Source organism: Mesoplodon densirostris, chromosome 7, assembly GCF_025265405.1.
Source record: "Mesoplodon densirostris isolate mMesDen1 chromosome 7, mMesDen1 primary haplotype, whole genome shotgun sequence".
Lineage (NCBI taxonomy): Eukaryota > Metazoa > Chordata > Mammalia > Artiodactyla > Ziphiidae > Mesoplodon > Mesoplodon densirostris.
The window spans coordinates 88,605,032-88,624,854 of record NC_082667.1 but is presented as its reverse complement, the minus strand read 5'-3'; the positions used below and the strand labels follow the sequence as shown (position 1 = coordinate 88,624,854).

General features: G+C 51.0%; 2 protein-coding genes across 2 annotated transcripts in view; both read right to left on the bottom strand.

Moving 5' to 3' along the window:
- Window positions 1-19,823, bottom strand: part of LOC132493269 (centrosomal protein of 78 kDa-like) — an 88,526-nt gene that overhangs the window by 24,208 nt on the left and 44,495 nt on the right. The gene's annotated exons all lie outside the window — the stretch shown is intronic.
- LOC132493265 (BCL-6 corepressor-like) overlaps window positions 3,831-19,823 on the bottom strand; it is an 18,548-nt gene continuing 2,555 nt past the window's right edge. Inside the window, exons 3-10 of the mRNA XM_060103614.1 lie at window positions 19,655-19,717; window positions 14,896-15,141; window positions 13,450-13,631; window positions 12,881-13,066; window positions 7,829-7,995; window positions 6,531-6,676; window positions 5,697-5,853; window positions 3,831-4,271 (exon numbers count right to left, since the gene is read on the bottom strand). Coding sequence (XP_059959597.1) covers window positions 3,980-4,271; window positions 5,697-5,853; window positions 6,531-6,676; window positions 7,829-7,995; window positions 12,881-13,066; window positions 13,450-13,631; window positions 14,896-15,141; window positions 19,655-19,717 — 1,439 coding nt within the window. The 3' untranslated portion in view covers window positions 3,831-3,979. The remainder of the gene's footprint in view (window positions 4,272-5,696; window positions 5,854-6,530; window positions 6,677-7,828; window positions 7,996-12,880; window positions 13,067-13,449; window positions 13,632-14,895; window positions 15,142-19,654; window positions 19,718-19,823) is intronic.

Here is a 19,823-nt window from a genome sequence, read left to right as displayed (position 1 = left end):
AATGAGCGTGTGGCAGTTCAGAGTGATGCGCCTCAAACCAGCCATGCAGTCAAGATCAGGTCTCCTGGAATGAAGACTCTCAGCCCAGGTTTCTTCATGCCTTCTGGTAGTCTGATATGTCAAAGATTTAATGGGATGAAATTAAGATGCTTGAATAAGGAAACAGGGTGTGCCTGAGTATGGCTTCTTATGTCAGAGATTTACACACACACACAGATCAAGCATATATGCCAGGAGCATCAACCTGAGAAATTCAACAGTCACTTCTGGTTTACGAGTCCAGTGACCCAGATTCTGCTCGGTCAGTGATTAGATTCTAGCCACTGCATTTCCTGTTTCTAAACACTTATGTAAAGTTGGACAACTCAATTACAGTCTATGAATTATTTTCCTTATCTTCTAAGTCAGGGAATTGGTTCTAAATGCTATCTTTGCTGAGGCACTATATTTCATCATCCTGTCCTCCAATGGCCTCCAAACACCTGACTGGGCAAACCATAAGAAAACTTTTTAATATGCATCTTATTTATTAACAAATTATATACACAAAGTTCCATACATAGAATTTATGTACATGATAAACTACAGAGATTTTTTAAAATAATACAAAGGTAAAAAATGTTCTAATATTTTCTTTTCCTAACTCCTAAGGCATTATTTTATTTTACTTATTTTTTTATAAAGATTTATTTATTTATTTGTTTGTTTGTTTGTTTGTTTGGCTGTGCCGGGTCTTTAGTTGCAGCATGCCGGATCTTTTAGTTGTGGCATGTGGGCTCTTAGTTATGGCAGGCACGTGGGATCTAGTTCCTTGAGCAGGGATCGAACCCAAGCCCCCTACATTGGGAGCACATAGTGTTAACTGCTGGACCGCCAGGGAAGTCTCAAGCATTATTTAAAAAACTATATTTACAAAATGTATCTCACATGCTGCCTAGGGTACGCACACAAGCTTTAGAAGCGTGGACTATGCAGAGCCAGTCTGATGTGCCTTGGGAAAATAATGGTTTGACATTTAAGCAAAAGTACTGTCTTGAAGACATTCAGTTCTTTATATTCATAAAGTAAATTTTGGTAACAGGGAACACTGACTGTCAATGAAAAAAGTCTTATTACATTCCTGAAAAAGTAAAAGACTCAAAGTGCCTTTGTTACTCTAAAAGGAAAATCATTAGTGTCATTTTTCTATTAACAATAACTTATTAAAGCTCCAAGCAGAAACAACAGCAATCACTTACACAGTGCTTAGTATGCGCCAGGCACTATTTATACAAATAAGTGCATTTAAATCTCATAATGAGGCATAGAGGTTAAGTGATTTGCCCATGGTCACGAGCTATGAAATGGGAGAAAGGGAATTTGAACCTAGGCCATTTGGCTTCCGCACCCAAGTTCCTGACTGTTTTCTACCTCAGGGGTCAATGGACTCGCCCTGTATAGGCTCAAAGAAGTTTTCAATTTTTAAAATCTAAATTTAAACATTTCCACATTTGTGGGCTATACAGTTTCTGTTGCAACGACTCTGCCCCACTGGTGTAGGGTGAAAGGAGCCACAACTACCATGTAAACAATGGGTGCGACTATGTTCCAGAAAAACTTCCTTTACAAAGCCAGGCGACGGGCTGGATCTGGCCCACCAGCCAGAGTTTACCTATCCCTGATCTGCACCATCAAACTATTAAAAAGCCTTCATGTCAAATTATTAGCTAACTTTAGGCCTAAATACAGTCATTATAACCACTGTAACGTTGTTAAGGCATTATTTTAAAAACTGTATTTACAAATTGCTGATGTACTGACTTTTATTAGTTTAAAAACTACAACAGCTAATAAACACTTGATTCATTTAAGTCTTGAAGACTAGAATGGCATAGTTTCTTCACAGTATTACAATAAAAGTTTTCAGTAAAAAAAATACATAAAAGTATTATTAGGTATTATATATTAAATCTCTTATTTCTAAAATTAAGTGGACTATCTTTACTAAATGGTAGAATCCCAAACTGAAAACTGGTCATATTCTTTCTGCAAAATGAAAGCTGTGCTCACATGTATCAAAAGACAAAAATTAGGGCTTCCCTGGTGGCGCAGTGGTTGAGAGTCCGCCTGCCAATGCAGAGACATGGGTTCGTGCCCCGGTCCGGGAAGATCCCACATGCTGCGGAGCGGCTAGGCCCGTGAGCCATGGCCGCTGAGCCTGCACGTCCAGAGCCTGTGCTCCGCAACGGGAGAGGCCACAACAGTACCACACACACACACACACAAAAAGACAAAAATTAACTGCCCTCTGTATCAATATATTAATGTGTTTCAATCACATATGTTTTCATGAAAGTTTAAACATAAAATCACCTTTAAGATCTAGGCCATGTGATCTGCTCCATGCCATGTCAGAATACACCCCGTGAAGTTTACTTAACTTGTCTTAAGTGTGATAGAATTCTTTATACCTTGACAAATAACTAAAAGGAAAAAAAAAAAACCCACACACACAATAAGATGAAGAGCCTATACATTTGTCAATCTTGACTTATTTGCTTTTCTTGAGTCAGTTGGAAGTTTATAGCCACATTCTCAAAATCATTAACTACAATCTTCCCAAACAGGTAATTGACGAACAGATGCATTCTAAAACTTGTCAGTAACAAAGTGCTATTCCAGTTTACAGCAACAGTTTAATTCTATTTAGATACTAAAACTGAATACACTGAATACTGCAAACTTTATTCCCAACCACTCAGCAAAGTACTACATACCTTTTCAGATATAGGAAAAAAAAGAAAAAGCATACGACTCTTCCTACTTTCATTTCCAAAGATACATCCCAATCTTAATGACCAATCAGCGATTTAAACGTCAACTATAAACCCAGTATACTGCTGCTATGCAGTGTACTAGAGCAATAGAAGAGAGAGGACCTCAAACCCTCTGTTCCCTCAAATTCAAAGGCAGGCTTCCTGACCCCTCCAGACCACTACTGGACACAGGGAAGGCACACTAATGTTTCAGGACCCCAACCAACAGTCACCTGCTTTGTGATTACTTCCATGACACACCCCTCACCAACACCACTGAGTTTGCTGCTCCTACGGGACGTTACATGTATTTACTATGTTAACACATACCACAGTGCATCATAATTATGATTGCAGATAGATGTTCTAACAATTTAAAGAGAATGATGACTTTTTTGCTCTTTACATCTTGCTATTTCCCTTCCCATAATATTTCTTGAAGCGAAACCATAAAATATAGACAAACACAAAAAACAGAAAATATACAAAACGTGTGCTTTGCACCTTAACGCAAACTTAAGTAAAATGAGTTCTGACAGTATCCAGCATGACAAACTTCCATGGTACAAATGAGAATGGACCAAGGTTTGAGCAGGTACAGGAGACAATCCAGGCATGAACAACACCAAGGCAAGGTAGACAGGAAGTAACATGGTGTGTAGGAAATCACGAGACCAGTCTGATGGGAAGAGACTTAAGACTGAAACTCACTTTCTAAACCTCCATCTCCAATTGGACAATTCGCAGGACACAGGTGCACCAAAGTGGCCAATTTATTCAATCCCTTTAATATGGAGGAAGAGTTTAAAATTTTACTGGTTTTATTTGCCCCAAAAGCAACTCTCAACAGTTATGGCCTCTGTCGTCGGAGCTTTGTATGAAATTAAGTCCAAGTGTGGAGCTCCTTTGCCTTTTTTTTTTCTCCTTAAAAAAGAAAAGAAACAATTGTTCCGAGTAAAAACAAACATATTCCAAAGCATGTGTACGTTGAAAAGTAAAGAAACTTTATTAACAACTTCATAAAAACTGACTTAAAATTTTAAAAAGAAGAAAACATGTTTTGAAGTCCTTCCGACTGGAGTCGTGTCTCATAGTGTCCTTTCTTTACAGAAATAGTCGTATTAGGACACATATGCACAAGGATTAACACCATGACACACTGTACACGGCGGGCCCCGGCGAGCTCACCAGTCGTCGTCTGAGTCCAGGTCTCTGGGGAGGATCCACTCCACGGATGAGCCCAGCAGAGTCTGAAGCTCGTTCGTGAACTCCACCAGATCTAAGAGCTCCTTACTTTCTGGATTACAGGACTCCAGGTCTTTGGGGCAAGAGAATAAGAGACTTGCTGACACTTGCCGGCAGAACTCGGCCTCCGCGATGGTGACGATTTCCACATTTGGGAAATTGCAGCGGAATATGCAGGAGGACATTTGCAGTTTCTTGAGCAGGTCTGAGAGCAACAGCCAGTTACGAGGCCTACACCAGAGAAAGGACAGTGGTTTGAGTTTCCGGCAAAATTAGAGGCGCTCCCAACTATGAACTACCCGTCTCCTGGCGGTGAAAGGGCCTGCTACTTCCACTTTGATTACCCCACCCCCACCCCACTTCTCACTGTCCTTAGAAGATCTACTTCTTCTTCTTTTTTTTTTTTTAATTTTATTTATTTATTTTTGGCTGCGTTGGGCCTGTTGCTGCGCACGGGCTTTCTCTAGTTGTGGCTCGAGGGCTCTAGAGCGCAGGCTCAGTAGCTGTGGCGCACGGGCTTAGTTGCTCCGTGGCATGTGGGATCTTCCTAGACCAGGGCTTGAATCTCTGTCCCCTGCACTGGCAGGCGGATTCTTAACCACTGTGTCACCAGGGAAGCCCGGAAGATCTACTTCTAGCGGGGGAACTCTGGACTCATGTGCATGTGTTAAGAGGCCACCTAGGGCGGATCAGCCAACTTAGACAAAAGCAGGAGCAGCACCCCTGAACCAGCCTCGTTGCAGGCCACCCCAGTGCTGCCTTGGCTCTGGCCACAACTCAGGTCACCCCTCTCCAAGTAAGTGCACCCCGTTCTAGTCACTGGGGAAAACCAGTCTGTATGCCAACCCAAGGGAGATGGCAAACACCTCTTTGACCTCTCCTCTCCTCCGGCCCTCACGGAGAGAGCATGAGAAACACTCGAGGTCACCTGGCTTTCCTTTCCTTTCCCACACCTCCAACCCACCCCTCAATGCTGCCGGGACTGAGGCTTTTTCGAGAAGGGAGGTGGTACAATCCTTCCTGATACCCTGCCACGCTTTATGATCTCTATCCCGAATACAATGTCACCACAAAGGCAGACACGGTCCCAGCCTCAGAGTCCAAGGAGGATGCTACTCCTTAAGCACCGGGCTCAACACACAGCAGAGCAAGGTCTCCTGATGTGTTCACTCCGAAGGGTTGGTCATGGGGCACAGTGGCCCGACCGTGGGGACAAGACTCGATCTAAGCAAATCTGAAGACACATAAGATCCCAGGTGCCACATACGGCTTTCTCTAATCTTATACGAGAAGAGGGTACACATCAGTATCGTCCCGTGGACCTCACGCGCCTTGGAAGGCCCCTATGGTAGCCGTTTGGGGAGGATCCCTTCCCCAAGAGTTTAGTGATTGAAACTGTGCAATTGCAGTCGCTGACTCCCGTGTCCTTTGGGCTCTAGGGGTGTGTTCCAATGAGGGCAGTTGGCTGGGGAGCCCTCCCACCCCCCAAACTTTTCTGGAAAAGTTCCACTGCATTATGTGAGGTCGCTGGACACTTGGTGAGGAATTCACTCACCCCCCAACCCATCCACCCTCATCTGCTGAAGGGGATTTCTAACTCCTGCCACCCCACAGAGCAGCTGGGCTGGCTCTCGACCACACGCTGGCCACACTCACCCCTGAGCGATGGACACCTGGACGTTATAACACGGCAAAAGGGGGTCTTCGGAAAATTCAGATTCTAATAGGTCACCATAGGCCTCGTTGCTGTCGTCCTGGTCCTCCGGTCGTGGGGGATTTGCTAAAACATCGTAACCACTTTCATCATCTGGTTCTAACCGGGGGGGCAAACAAGAGAGAGGTCAGTAAGCTGGAGCAAGATTCCAGCTGTTCGCCAAAAAGGATTCTGGAAAAATTCTTTCCCAAGCAAGTCCTGCTCACAGTACCACCCCCACCCCCACCCCCACAAGCCCAACTGAAACGAACAAGGCTGCTCAGCACACACACAGCTGCCAGAGAACTCCGAAGAGCAACCGGGGCTACCGTCGTCAGGAGCCTGCAGGTTATTTAAACAGTCTGGAGAGAGAGGGGGAGGGAGAGAGAGAGAGAGAAACAAGATAACGCCTGCTGGTAAGAGGCAAATGCTGCTGGAGTTCGGGAACATCTCACGCTGGGGCTGGTGTCACCTCCTGACAAGTCCCACTGCACACGCCTCCAGGTATCTGACTGAAACCTCCCCACGCGTCCACCCGCCTTCCTGAGGGACTGCCCGCCTCACCGCCCCAGCCTGCCAAACAAAAGCTAGCCTGGCTAGCTAAGAGTTTTCCAGCCCCCCACCTTGCAAAACTCAAAGTATGTATCTCTTCTCTGACAGACTAACGTTGGGCCGCTTTTCCCAGTAAAGGGTCACTTAGAGTAAACGGGGGGTGGGGGTAGGGGGAACCCAGGTGAAAGGCTATGAAGTCACCGTCTAAATGCTTGAATAAGACCGTGTCTTGACCTCTGCCGTACCTGTTAAGAACTTCTCCAGAAGTTCGCTGTGGTTCACTTTCTTGATGGTTCTACCTGAGTACGTAGCCAGGGTAGGATCAGCACCGTAGGAGAGGAGCAAGCGGACAATTTCGAGATGATCATTCTTGACAGCATCGTGGAGAGGCCTAGGAGAGGTGCGGGGGATTACACCTGTGCACGCGACGCTTGCTTCTACGGACACGGGGCAAAATCGAGCGTGTGCGGCCAAGCCTCGTAGTCGCGCTATTTCACTGAGGAGGTGAGTGTATGGTCGCTGCGACAAATTACTCTGTTATTTCAACACATAACCCTTTACTGGACAGGTGAAGGGACCATCTCAGGCCTAATTCTTCAATGCAAATCTCTCTTAATGCATGGCCCAAGGAGGAACTCAGGCCACGATGAAAACGTTTCCAATGAACTTAAATAGTGACAGACTGTAAGAAGGTAACATACGGCGGGGTGGGGGGAAGAACCCCAGCACCACGGAAGCAGATACGACAAGCCATTGTTATACCATTACAAACAAAACCCAAAAAGTGCAGTTTGTAAAAGAAACTAGGGGCAAAGTGGAACCTCTCCTGAAACCAACTTGGAGATGAGTGATCAACCCTCTCGCCCAGAAGCAGTCGACAGGCAGGGCGAGTTCTCAGGAGGATACAGAGTCCTCCTGCCCATGTCCGCTGGGGTCAGGAACACTGTCCGCAGTCCCATCCAGAAAGGATGCTATTTGGAAACCATGAACCACCAAATACCTTATGGTTTTGCTCGTTTTATGACCGTCAGGAAAGCCCCAGTGCCCTGCCTCGTGGTGGCATCCCAGGTACAACCAGGAAGATGCTTGGGCTGACTCAGACCTGGGCCTCTGGCCAATAAACCGAGGTCAAGGACAGAGTGGGGGCCAGGCCCGGGGATGTGGGTGGACACGGCAGGTCCTATCAAGCCAGTTGCCACTGGACCTGTCTGTACTCCTGCAACTTTCAACTCACATTTATGTTCAAGATTGAGATTCAACAGACGCTGGTGAAGAGTCCAGGGTCTTAAAAGAGAACACCCCTGATTATTCATGCAGGCTCAACATTTTCAGGGACTTCTGTCCATAAGAGCGTCACAGACTTTTAAAGTTCTGTGTAAATTTGCCAGAAAGATCTGTCCGATTCCATTCTAGAGGACTCCGCCATCAGTGTGCTTACATGGCACTCACTCTCCATCTTTCCTTCTGGGGTTCCCCGCACACCCTGAGAACCACTGCCTATGCCCCAGCAGGGTCAGGCCAAGAGCGCAAGACCGTCACTGACCCGCTTCCATCCTGGGCACTGCAGTTGACATCGGCGCCATATTCAAGGAGGTGTCGTACGATGTTGAGCCAACCTCTTGCACAAGCCTCGTGCGGGGCACAGTAACCCGCGTAGTCGCGGTGGTTCACATCACAAATCTTGTTCTCCAGGCAGTACAAGACCACTTCCTACGGGGAGAGGAGAGGAGAGGAGAGGAGATACCATCAGACCACCATACAGTGAACCTTGTAAGGGTGACCTCCCCATAGCTTGCCGGGGCCCACTTTCAAAGGCATACATCCTTGGGGCCAAAAGCCCACCATGGCGTGGGCAGGCGGCAGGCATCCTGCTGGGGGGCGAGAGTGCGTGAGAAGGGCTTGGAGATGCAGACAGTGTTGTCTAAGGCTCTGCTGCACCAGTGGCCTGGCCATGGGCAAGTTACCCTTGAACTTCTCCAAGCTTCCACAGGGCTGCTGAGAGGACGCATTCGGATAGCGATGAAAGCCCTCAGCCCAGGGGCCGACGTGACCAGTACAGAGGTGTCACGGCTGCTAACATCTTAGATGACACATTGCCAAGCACAGACCATTCTCACTTGATGGGTCTGTTCAGTCGGTGGCAGTGGACGATAACACAAGTTTAGATCAAAGTATGGATGACCAACACTTAAAGAGAGCTTAAATCAGCCGGAGAACATTCCCCAGCTTAGAGAAGCAGGGACACCCAGGTCAGCTACATCCTCGCGCCCCCTGTTAAGACCCCCAATCAGAACCTGGGCCTCAGATGCTCTTGTCTGTATGTTAAGAAGAGTTAAAGAGAAGCTCTCTCCCTCCATCCTCGAGGAATGACACAAAATGCCTCCAATAACCCCACCCTCTATTTTGCCTCACTCCACCCTCTCGGGGCAGAATCAGTCTAATATTTTCATATTTACTCAAGTTAATGACAGGAACCTGATACACCACAGGCTGCAACCTCCACATTTCAAGAATCAAGTAAAACGTTCACCGCCCCACCCCCCACCCCGGAATGTTCTGTGTCAACACTGTGCATTAGAATCACTGTTATTAACCTTCTTTCTTTGGCTTGTTAAAATATTAATATGAACCACTCCCAGTAAGCAGAGCAGGAATTTATTCAATGTTTTATTACCTTAAGAAAGTTTTCAGACACATCGAAAGCATATGCCACCAGAAAACACGTTACACTGTTTAAACTGGGTAAGTCGTGCCCAGCAGAGAGCCGGCAGGTTCTGAGAGCTGGGAGTAGGCAGAACGTGCATGTGGCCCAACACATGGTCTGCAGGGTAAAGGGGGATGCGATGGGGTCAGAACAGGCCTCCTTGTGACATCTCTCAGGTAACTCATCTGTTAAACCCAAACGGGTGTCATTCTAGCCGCCCACAAGTGCGAGATGGGTTCTGTAAAACCTTTTATGCCCTTTGGAGGACACGCCAATCAAAGGTGACCACTCACTTGGGAGCGAACTAGAATCTTCCATTTCCTTACCACGTGAACCCAATGGGGCATGCTGGTAAACCTGGCCATCGGTGCCCTGTTACTTCAGGTCACTGCAGCAGCTCCCTTCCAAAACAAGAGGAGGAAGAGAAAAGGCACGCCCACGAATGCGTTTCTCCGTTTACATCCCAACCTGCCAGAAAGCCCACAATCCTCTGGGCTCCCAGGCCACCTGCCCCGAGCCCTGGTATCCAGGATACCACATGAAGCTGCTGCTCTTTTAGCAGGCCCTCACTAGCCAGACTTGAGTGGACGGCTGCAAGCTAATGAGTTGTGTGCCCCAGCCAGGGAGAGGCCCTGTCACCTGGCTCTGGGATCAGGTCTGAACGCCACCAACTGCTGTGCACACATCAATTTACTCAACCCAGGGTTTATTTGCCGTGACAATCACGGCCTCCGCCTGGAAACCTTCATCACTACTAGGGCAGGTTCAAGGGTACCTAGAAATGAAAGGCCGTCCAAGCTGGTGGGTAAGTCAACTCTCTTCTCCTGGAAGCTGGCAGCACAGGCAGCAGTAGCCCCACGGCCAGGTCAGACCTTTTGCCACGGGCTGTCCTAACTCAACCACGTTGATCCCACTGTTTACACAGTGCTTCTCATTTCCCCAGATGAGGACGTCTTCTGTCACCCGCAGGAACCCAGGAGATCGCAGGAAAGGAAGGTAGTACTATCCTCATTCAACACTTGGAAACTGAGGCCCAGAGATATTAAACCCCAAGTTCAATTAACATGAAGTACTAGACCTATAACTCAGGTCTTTGGTACCTGGTCAGCTGGGAAGATTCAAAAGGCCCAAGAGGGCCCCAGTTAGAGGGATGCAATCCAGCTGTGACGAGCATCCCACAGGCCTTCTCTGTTGGGGGTCAAGTGGGCTAACTACACTCTCCTAGCTAGGAGGGTGATGGCCTCTAAATGGATGGCAACCATCGCCACCAACACTTTCTCTAACTGAAAGGTGAAGAGGCGGGGCGAGTCTGTCGACGCAACACATTCCTTGGTTTATTTTCTCCGCTAGAAATAAACGGGAGTGTCTGAAGGGCAGCCCAGCCATTCCCGAGCAAAGTCAAACTGCTTTTGTCGGACAGCTCTCTGTTCAGCGGCTATAAGCCGAATGCCATTACCTGCAAAATGTGACCATAAAGGCCATAAGCCCGACGTTGTTAGTTAATTAAATGCCTCATTAACTTTTTAAAAAACATGACTTATTCAATTCATAGAAAATTTAACCATCACCGCTAAAGGCACAAGCATGTGGTTGCACACTGGCGTTTTAGCCTAAGAAATAGAAGCCTTTTTCCCAGGAGGGAAAGGTTTGAGGTCTTTGGCCACGCAAGTGATCTATTTAACGCGGATCTGAAGCCAGAGCGTGTTTCTAAACTTCCAGAACCACATTATCATGACATAAAGCTCAGACAGCCTTTATACTGCACATGGTATCTTTGGCTAAGCAGAAGAAAATAACCAAGAATGCTGAAGACAAAACTTCAGGAAAACCCTCCCAAACCACACCCTTATCTGCTTAAGCAAACTGTCCTTCAATTTTAAAAGGTTGAAGCTGCCACATCTCCCAACTGGGCCATCATCCCAACGTTTAAAATTCTGCCCAGAGAAATCCCAGGAAGTTGGATTCAAAGTTGAAAGCGTTCATCTACTTGTCACAATGTTCAGCATCAACACTGGTGATGTGTGGAATCTACATATTGAAATTTACATTTGAAGAAAAAAACAAATCTGACCCTAAACATTCCCAAGGCTTCCTGTGCAATCAAAGGCCAGGTAGCCTAAAAAAGTATGGATCAAGTGCCCCTTGGTCCAGGCCTCAGAGCCACCAAACCAAAATGGAAACTGTCTTAGAGGACCAACGAGGGTCTTTTGACGTCTCTGGTCCCAAAGGGAGGCTGCTGGAAATGATGCCAAGTTCACAGGTGGGGCTCGGAGCCCCGCCCTCCACGGCGGGTGCAGCAGCACCCCGCCCCCCCATCTCCAGCATTTGCTGGAAGCGGGAGTCTGCTTTCTCAACCCTAACCCAAAAGTTGGGGTTAGGGGTCTCCCCCCCACCTCCAGCGTTTGCTGGAAGCAAGGAGACTATCTTCTCAACCACGGGGGGTCTAGCTCAACACTATGTGCAACATCTGCTCTGTCCTCCTAGGCGCCCGCTCTCAGCTCTTGGGGAACCAACTGGGTGCTCCTTGGACTTCACCTGCAAGTAACTGCGCTAACTACCAGAAAGTGCTCTCTAGCTAATGGAGAGGTCTCCAAGAGACGTGTAGATATAAACAACAGCACATTCAACCCACAACAACAACAAAAAACACCCCCAAACTAAGCATAGCCCTAGTGCTTCCAACTTCCCACCCACAGTCATGCCTTAGGGCCAAGGCAGGCACACTTCGAAGGGCTCACGGCACTATGGACCGGGGTGGGGGCACATGACGGGAGATGGGGGACAGGGGCACAGAGCTGGCTGAGGGTGTGGGCGCCAGGGCTCCGGGCCAGCCTGGGTCCTGCCACCCCAGTGCTCAGCCACACCTCCACGCTCAGCCTGCTGCACCGCATTTTACTGTCACCATTCAACTCCCAGAGGGCTGATGCCAGCACAGAAAAATGCCTTTGCCCTGTGGGCTATTACATCACAATTGCTACTGACAAGTATGGTGGGGGAACTGCACAGGGCATGGAGAGCCATCTGTCTCACAGAGGTTTTGAACTGTAAAAAGGGCAATTCCAGTGTGAGCCAGTCTTGCTGAGGAGCGTGGTGGGCTGTGGAGCACTGCTGGATTGCTACCTGTACGGGTATCAGCTAACCCCTCTGAGGCTCAGTTTCCTCATCCGAGAGTGGGCTAGTACTCGTTACTCCCAAGTGAAGATGTTAAAAGGGTGAAAGGAGTTACTACAGATCACACGGGCTTAGGCAGATATCAGCTATCTTTCTATGTTGCTCTAGCAATAGAGGCTATCACTGTCATCAGCCGTGCTGGGTTGGGATACAGCAGTGTGGACAGGGAGTTTTGTGCAAGACTCAACCCCTGCTCCCCGCCCATCAGCCCTCGGCTCCCGTGCCCTCTCAGAAAGAGACTGCTCAGGTCTGCCCCACTCCCACCCCTACTCTGCACAGACACTTCCCACCCGCTACCCCACAGGGGCATCACTCTGCCCCAAACAGCACAAGTTAGTAGAGCTAATAACTACTCTCCTTCTTGCTATTCAGAATCCAAAAGGGCTCATTAAAATTCCCCTGGTCGCCAAGCCCTGGGTTAGGTCAGATTTTGTATCAGAGATAAGTGAGCCAGACTGGCCAAAGCAGCCTACCTGCCTGAATGGGAACGGAACATCAGAGAGGCCTGCCTTTCTTTTCACACCACGACTGAACAAGCCACCAAAGAGCCCGCAGTGTGAGCAGGGCCAACGCAAACACCCTGCTGGAACACCCAGCCCAGCCCGCCACGTGGAGGGGGCTGGGCTCTGAGACCCACCCCCCATCCCCAGCCAGTGTGTCCCCCACCCAAGGAGCAGCAGCCAGCGGATCCTGATCCGGGGCACCCACAAGGATGCTCACCTCGTAGCCAAGCCAGGAGGCCTGCTGTACGAGGGTCTCGCCCGCGTTCTTATTGACAATAAGTCTCCGCGCTTCCGGTGGCATCGGGCGGGACTGGGTGGTCTCTGGACGGGAGCTTGAGCATGTCAGCTGCGAGGCCTGGGAAGCTGGTAACAATTGCTGCAAACGGTCCAAGGGCTTCTGGTCCTGCTTGGCTGGCGAAAGATCATAGTCGGAACTGGGCTCAGGCCGCTTTCAAAATCTCCGGACGGTCACCTATCACGAAACCAGGCAGCGCACACATTTCAGGCTGTCCTTCCTCCACCCGCCTGGTTCGCCTCCTCCCTGAGTTACAAAGGAAAGCACTTTTCCTCCTCTCTGTTTGAGGGAGGTGGGGCGCAGGCGTTGCATTTTTACTAGCTGGAAACTTCACCACCACCCAGGAGACAGGTCCCCTAGGAAGGGGCAGGGACGTTTTGGGGGTGGGGTTCAAGAAAAGGAAAGCTCTGTCCCCAGAAGCAGAGAAGTAGGCAGGCGGGATGTGCCTGCATAGGCCCGGGGGGCGGGGGAGAGCCAGGGGCAAGAGGTACCTTGCCATCCGCATTGTCCACGTAGGAGTCCCCTGGCAGCAGCAAGCCCCGCCTGGGCTCCTGAGGGATCAAATGCTTGGTTTTGCACGGTCGCTTCCCGGATGGTTTCTCGCTGTTGTCAGTGTATTTCTGCGGCAGGGGCGAAGGCTGCCAATCCATTTCTTTGTCCGTGAACAGCACATCTGTCAGGGGGAGAAGCAGCGGGCGTTACACAGTTGTAGCCGGTGAGGAGAGAAAAGCCCATTGTTAGCACTGATCGTTGGAGCACCTTCAGTTTTTAAAGATATACCAATTATGTTTTCAAAGCACTAATATTTTAATTATCCCACATTCAACCGGCAAATAGGCTAACCCACGAAACGCCAAATGGCAAGTCGCTTCAAAGGGCCGCAAGACAGGGCAGAAGCCAGCCCTTCGTGCGCTCCCGTCCCCACCCGTGGGGGGCCTGGCTGCTCGGGACAGGGCGACTGGGGATAGCCTGAGGCTGGAATGAGGGCACTGACAAGCACCCGGGGTCACCCAAGACTTCCCTTCCTGCCCAGCCGCGGGCTGGGTGATGAGGAGCAGCCCAGGAAGTCGAGCTCCCGCCTCACTGTCCATTCCATAAGGAAGTGTGCAGGCTGAAAGGACCTCATGAAGAAAACTCCCCGCTCGCCACACGCTACTCTTGTCAACTTGGATGGCGCTCAGGTCCCCTCCAGGGCCGTTTCCCACAGAAGGCGGGTGATCCACCCTCCAGGAGCGCCCCCCGCCCCGTGCGTACCTTGTTCATTGTCACTGCATTTAAGGGACTCCTCCAACCAGCTTCTGTTGCTTTTGGCCTCTGCCCTTTTCCTGCCAGGTTTCTCTTCGGAGATGCTATTGCCCTGGGGGGTGACCGCAGGCTGAACCGCCTGGGTCACTTCCTTCCTGCCCTGCCGGCCAGGTTTGCTCTCTGCTCCCGCCGTTCTCTAAGGTGCAGCAAGCGGCGCTGCTTTCTGGGATGGAGCCCTGTTAATTCAATGCACACCTCAGGTTGGTCAGCTCACTATAATGTGGCTCTTCTAAGTGGTTAGAGGAACTATTTGTCATTTCCCTCTCAGGCCAGTCAGCTAATGGAGGAATAACTACAAATTAATGAAGAAGCCCCCCGGGGCGGGGGGGTGGGTTGGGGGGAACAAACTGTCTTACACATCACTAACAGGGGTGGGGGAGGGGAGGGGTGTGGTCACTGTGTTGGCTGGAACTTGTCACCAAGTCTCGGGAGGGGGCCTATTTGCCTTTGGCCACCTTTGGGCTCCAGCTCCGGCACCTGGCTTTGGGGGGGTGGGGGGTGGGATGGCGGTGGGGCGTGGGGAGGTGTGAGTGGCTCCCCCCAGGGCTCCAGGGTGGGACTGGAACTTTCCACTGCTCCGCTCCAGGACTTCCGTAGGGTGCCCTGCGAGCCCGAAGCCAAACCGAGCTCACCTTTGGAGACCCGTCTCCGCTTGGCTTTCAGCAGAGAGTCCTCCGGGAGCACAGTGGTCTCAGTGTGGTTCCTATTGCCAGAGACCTTGCGCTTTCTGTTCAGCCGGAGGGTGGGGCTGCGTGACGCGTCCGGGGCCGCCTGGTCGGCGGGGGACTCTCTGGGGGGCTCCGTGTCCATGTCCTCAGGAAGATCACTGTCTTCTGGGGCTTTGAAGGGGTCAGGTTTGCTTCCATCATAACACTCCCCTAGGGGAGGGGAGACAACCCGGAAAGGAGGGAACAAAGGTCACCAGGAGCAGGCAGGACCCCCATGCCCAAGGCAATCTGCTACCAACAGACCACCCCCCTTTGGAGACCAGGGGCCTCACACGCCGGAAGCACAAAACCCTCAGAAAGACGTCCCAAAGGAAGGACAGCTGAACACAACCAGCAAAGAAAGCAGAAAATGAGGCGTGTAGCCCACTCACAATCCATCCTTCAAGGGTCAAGGTGAGGCATCTACACCATCCGTCTATAGGCATGTGAGATCACTCCCTAACTGCTTAACTCTCCAAGGTGGCTTACTTTTAAAGGGGGGGTGAGTGACCTCACAGTAAGATCCAACCAATCAGGGCGGAGCTACAAATGACTATGGAAACAACTGCTAGTAAACAAAAAAGGCTGATGTCATCAAGAGACCAAATAGCCCCCAACTGCCATCTACACAGACATAGCACCCATGTTCACTTGGGTCAGCAGGGGCGAGGGTGAAGAAAAAGGGGAGGGAAAGAATGGTGGGAGCCTGGGAAGCTGGGGAGACCAAGGCAAGAGGAGCCTGGCAAAGGGAAAGGAAAGGCTTCCTGGTGCACACACAAGGGTCAAGGGCAATTTCAAAGAACTCAACCAGATTGCTACAAGTCCGTCTGTCCTCTTTCCACACCCGTGGGGGGAAAAGCATTTCACTGCCATCGAGGGGCTGCTCCTACTTCCTGTCTAGGAAGAAGGCCCTCAGTGACACCAGTCACCCACCTGGCACGTCTCCACGCCTTCCTTCCCAGGCAACAAGCATCTAAGGACATTTCAAAGACAAGACTCCAATCCCCTTCATGGGGGGTGGGGGGCAGGGCTGAACTGCTCACACCCCAGCTCCGCCTGTGTTGCTCCTGCCCCCCTGCTCAATCTAGCATCCACTTGGGGCTTTTCCTCCAATCACCCCAGCCTAACATCACTCCTCACTTTTGCTCTAGCCAAAAAAACAGTTCAACTGCTTAGCTAGTCACATTGTTTCTAACACACAAATAAATTCCATAATGATCACTGTGCTGTTAAAGAGTTCCCTGAAGATGACCCTGTGTCCATCACCGGCCGGGGGTGGAGGTGGGTGTATGAGTTTGGTATTTCGTTAACACCTGAGCTAAGCTCCCACAGCCCGGTTTTTCTAGATGAAATCATGGACACACCCCTCACATGCTGCTCGCATTCCTCCTCCTCTCCCTAGACCACTTCAAGTATCACTCCCACTTCTGCCCAGCCGGCTGGTCCCCTGATCAGCCTCTCTTGGGGGCATTCCCAGCATTTAATGGCAGCCAGTTGTGGGGATGAACCTCACCCTGGCCTGGGCTAGCCTGACCTGTGTTCTCAAAGGTGGAACACACTTAGCTTTTCTCCAAGGCTATCCCAAGGTGGGAGAGATCCCCATCTACTCTTGCCGGAATGGTGGAATCACCCCAACCGCGAGGGTCTCCTGTCATGGCAGCAGGAGAAACCCCAAACTCCTGGCCTGTGCTTACGGGTGATGCAGCCCAGGCTACCGCAGGCCCGGTGAAGACGGCGTGCTGCAACTCTCACTCCGGCTGCTCTGTGACCCTCTTAAACACTCGGGCAGGAATGGCGCCGCTTTACAACTCGGCCCCCTTCACTTGTAAAGTGGGAATGTTACTGCTAGCCTCCCTCCAGGGTGGGCTTCATAATCACGGGCCGGGCTCAGCACAGAGAAAGGCTGGAAAAATCCCTTTAACCAAAAGATGCCAAGACTTTCAGACCAGCCTGAATCTCAGGCCTGAAATGTAGGAAATTTTAAGAGGTGAGCCCTGCTGGTTACACCATTGGACTTCTCTGGTCCAATCTGGTCCATTCAGCCTTCCCTAAAAGCTCCGTGGGAGGGGATCCATGGAGGAATGGAAGGGCTACCTTAAGAACCCTCATGTCCAATTTAACGTTTCTTTTTCCAAACTAGGTCCATCCACCCTTCCCCCAACCCCGGAGCCTTTTAGGGCAAAGATCTCAATTCCCCTCGGCTAAGGCCCCCCAAGACCTTACGCTAGTGTGACCTTACCCAGGCCAGTAATAACCCTGAAGGACACCCACCCCGACTGCCCAAGATGCCCATGGCCACCAGCTATGGGGTAGAGGCTCCGTGTGTGTCACTTGGAGCTTCTCAAAGACTGTTCTAACCACGACCCACAGGAGGATGACCCTTGAGGGCAATGGAGATGGGGAGATAAATAGATACACGGGGATCCTAACCATCAGGCTTTGCCATCATTGCTACTTTTGGCCCTTCTAAAAGTGGGAAGCCATGTGCCCTTGGTCACCCAGTCTAAGCAAGATGTGAACGTGGTCCCTGCAGCATGGTCCTATGACTCACAGCACATATATCCCAAATACATTATGGTTGTACCATAGCATCACCTCACAGAAGCATCACCACAGCAACATTTACAAGTCACTGTGGCAGCAAAGCACCCTCACCACTGTTGAGCCATGCCCAGTGAGGCCTAAACAAGGTGAGAGGGTTCTGAGTTGCTGGAAGGCTCCCCAGGATTAAAATCCCCTTCTCTGTAGCTTAACTATAGCACCTCCAGTCAGGGCTAACCTTGTTAAAAGTTACACCCGCTACACAAGGAGTGCAGGGGATCTCTGTTCCAAAGTAGTTTACAAACGTGCAGGTGCTCAGCTGGAAGAGAAGTTCCCTGAGCAAAGAAGTTTCATGAAGCCCCTCGACTGAGGCTTCCTCCAGCTCCTGGCCAGGCACTGCCACTGAGCAGGTCCTAGGCCTGTCCCAGACAAGTGGTTCGCAAGGGAGATGGTTACTCCAAGTTTGAGAAGGAAGGGACCAATGCCTCCTTGCCCCGCCCCATCTTCAAATGCCACTGAGGGTTCCTAGTGATGAACTTCCAAGTCTGAGGAACCTCCAAACTCATTTGGTGAACTTCCAAAATAAAAATTTCACTCAGCCACCCATGTGATCATAAAGAATAAATGAGTATCTCGGCCACTGTGTTTTCAAGTTAATTCCTTTTTTTAAACAAGCCCCTAGCAACAAGATGCACCCGCACCAGGAAAACCAGGGCCGCGCAAACAGCACCCACCACCTTGGAAGCTCCTGGGCCCTCCATGGGTAGGGGCTGCCTCAGAAGGGGGAAGGCATCTTGAAGGCGTCCTGGACCCTCTCTGTGACCCCTGCCCACCCCAAATCCCCGCCCCAGCTCCCATGTGCTCACAGCTCGGCTCTCGGCCACACCGACACCCATGAGAAGGACCTGAGCCCATATCAGCTCAAGACGTGATGGCCCAAGAACAAGAAGGCCCGTTCATATCCAGCTGAATGGAGTGAAAACCTGTTGGGCCTTGGACGTGGAGGCCGCAGTAAGAACAGTGGCCCCTTCAGGTGACCTTTCCTGACCAGCTATTTACAAACCCCACGTCTCTACAAGACAGAGGGTGGGTGGGGAACCCACCTCCATTGCCCCAATCTTTCAAACGGAGCCCCTCACCTTCCCCAACCCTTCTCCTGCCCTCCCATGGTGGCGATTCATGGCTCACTGGGCCATGTGCCGGGTGCTCCAGGAAGAGACCCGTCGGTCCGTCTGAGATTGGAGGCAGGCGGTGGGGGGAGAGGGCTTTCGGAATCATCTGGGGCTCAGGCCCTGCCCCCCATCAGCCACACCAAGTTCTCGTCTCCACGCTCAGCAGGAAAGACTGGGAAGGACGCACACAAACGTCTCTGGGAAGAAGGGCGGATGAGGCCACTGAGACGTGAAGGGCAGCGGCCACCCTGGATTTCGCCACGTTGCTGGAGAAAAGGGAGAGAAGACTCGAGGCCGGTTAACTGCCCGCTCCCTTCCTCCAGCCTCCCTCACCGTCCACCCACAACAGGCAGATCCCCTCCTCAGAAAAGTGCAGCCCCGTGAACTTGGCCTTGCCCACTTTTATCACATCTCTCTGAGAAACTTCCCCAGGAGCTGAGTTATGAGGCCACTCAGGAGGGTAAGGGCTGCGTTTCAGCTGTGAGCACAGGCAAGGAGGGAGACCTTCTTGCTGCTTCACTCCAGGGTGGCCTGGACCCTCCGTTTTTCATTCCAATCCCGAGGGGGAAGAGCTCGGAATCGTCTACTCCAGGCACATCAAGAGCCCCATCCCTCGGGTCAGGCCGGCACTGACTAGCCCCAGAAATCCCCTTCTACGGGAGCCACGTAAGACACACCGGTCCCGGTGTGGCTTACCCAGAACCCTGGCCACAGGCCTTTGTCTGACCCCAAAGATGAGCTGGGGGAGGGCAGTGCTCCAAGCAGCAGAGAGAAGCACACGCTGCTGCTGACCACAATTTTCCCGAACTGCATCAGGCACCCACGACCTAAGCGTGCGGGCGAACGCCGACCCTACGACTGGGTCCAAGGGCCTGGGCCTCCCAAACGTGCCCACCAACCCCGACTGTCCCATCTCAGGAGGATTTCACGCCCACCCTGTCCTCGACGTTCACCTAGGTGCCCTCACTCACCATCACCCGTGAGGTTTCTGGGGTCCGGAGCAGGCTGCAGGCCACAGGCCACAAGCACGCACACTGAAGAAAGCGGGAGAAAGACCTCCTCTTGCTGCCAACACATCTCATTAGCCCAGGAAGTCTCGAGGGCAAAGCCCGAAGTCAACCCCAGTGGGGGAGCAGCTGA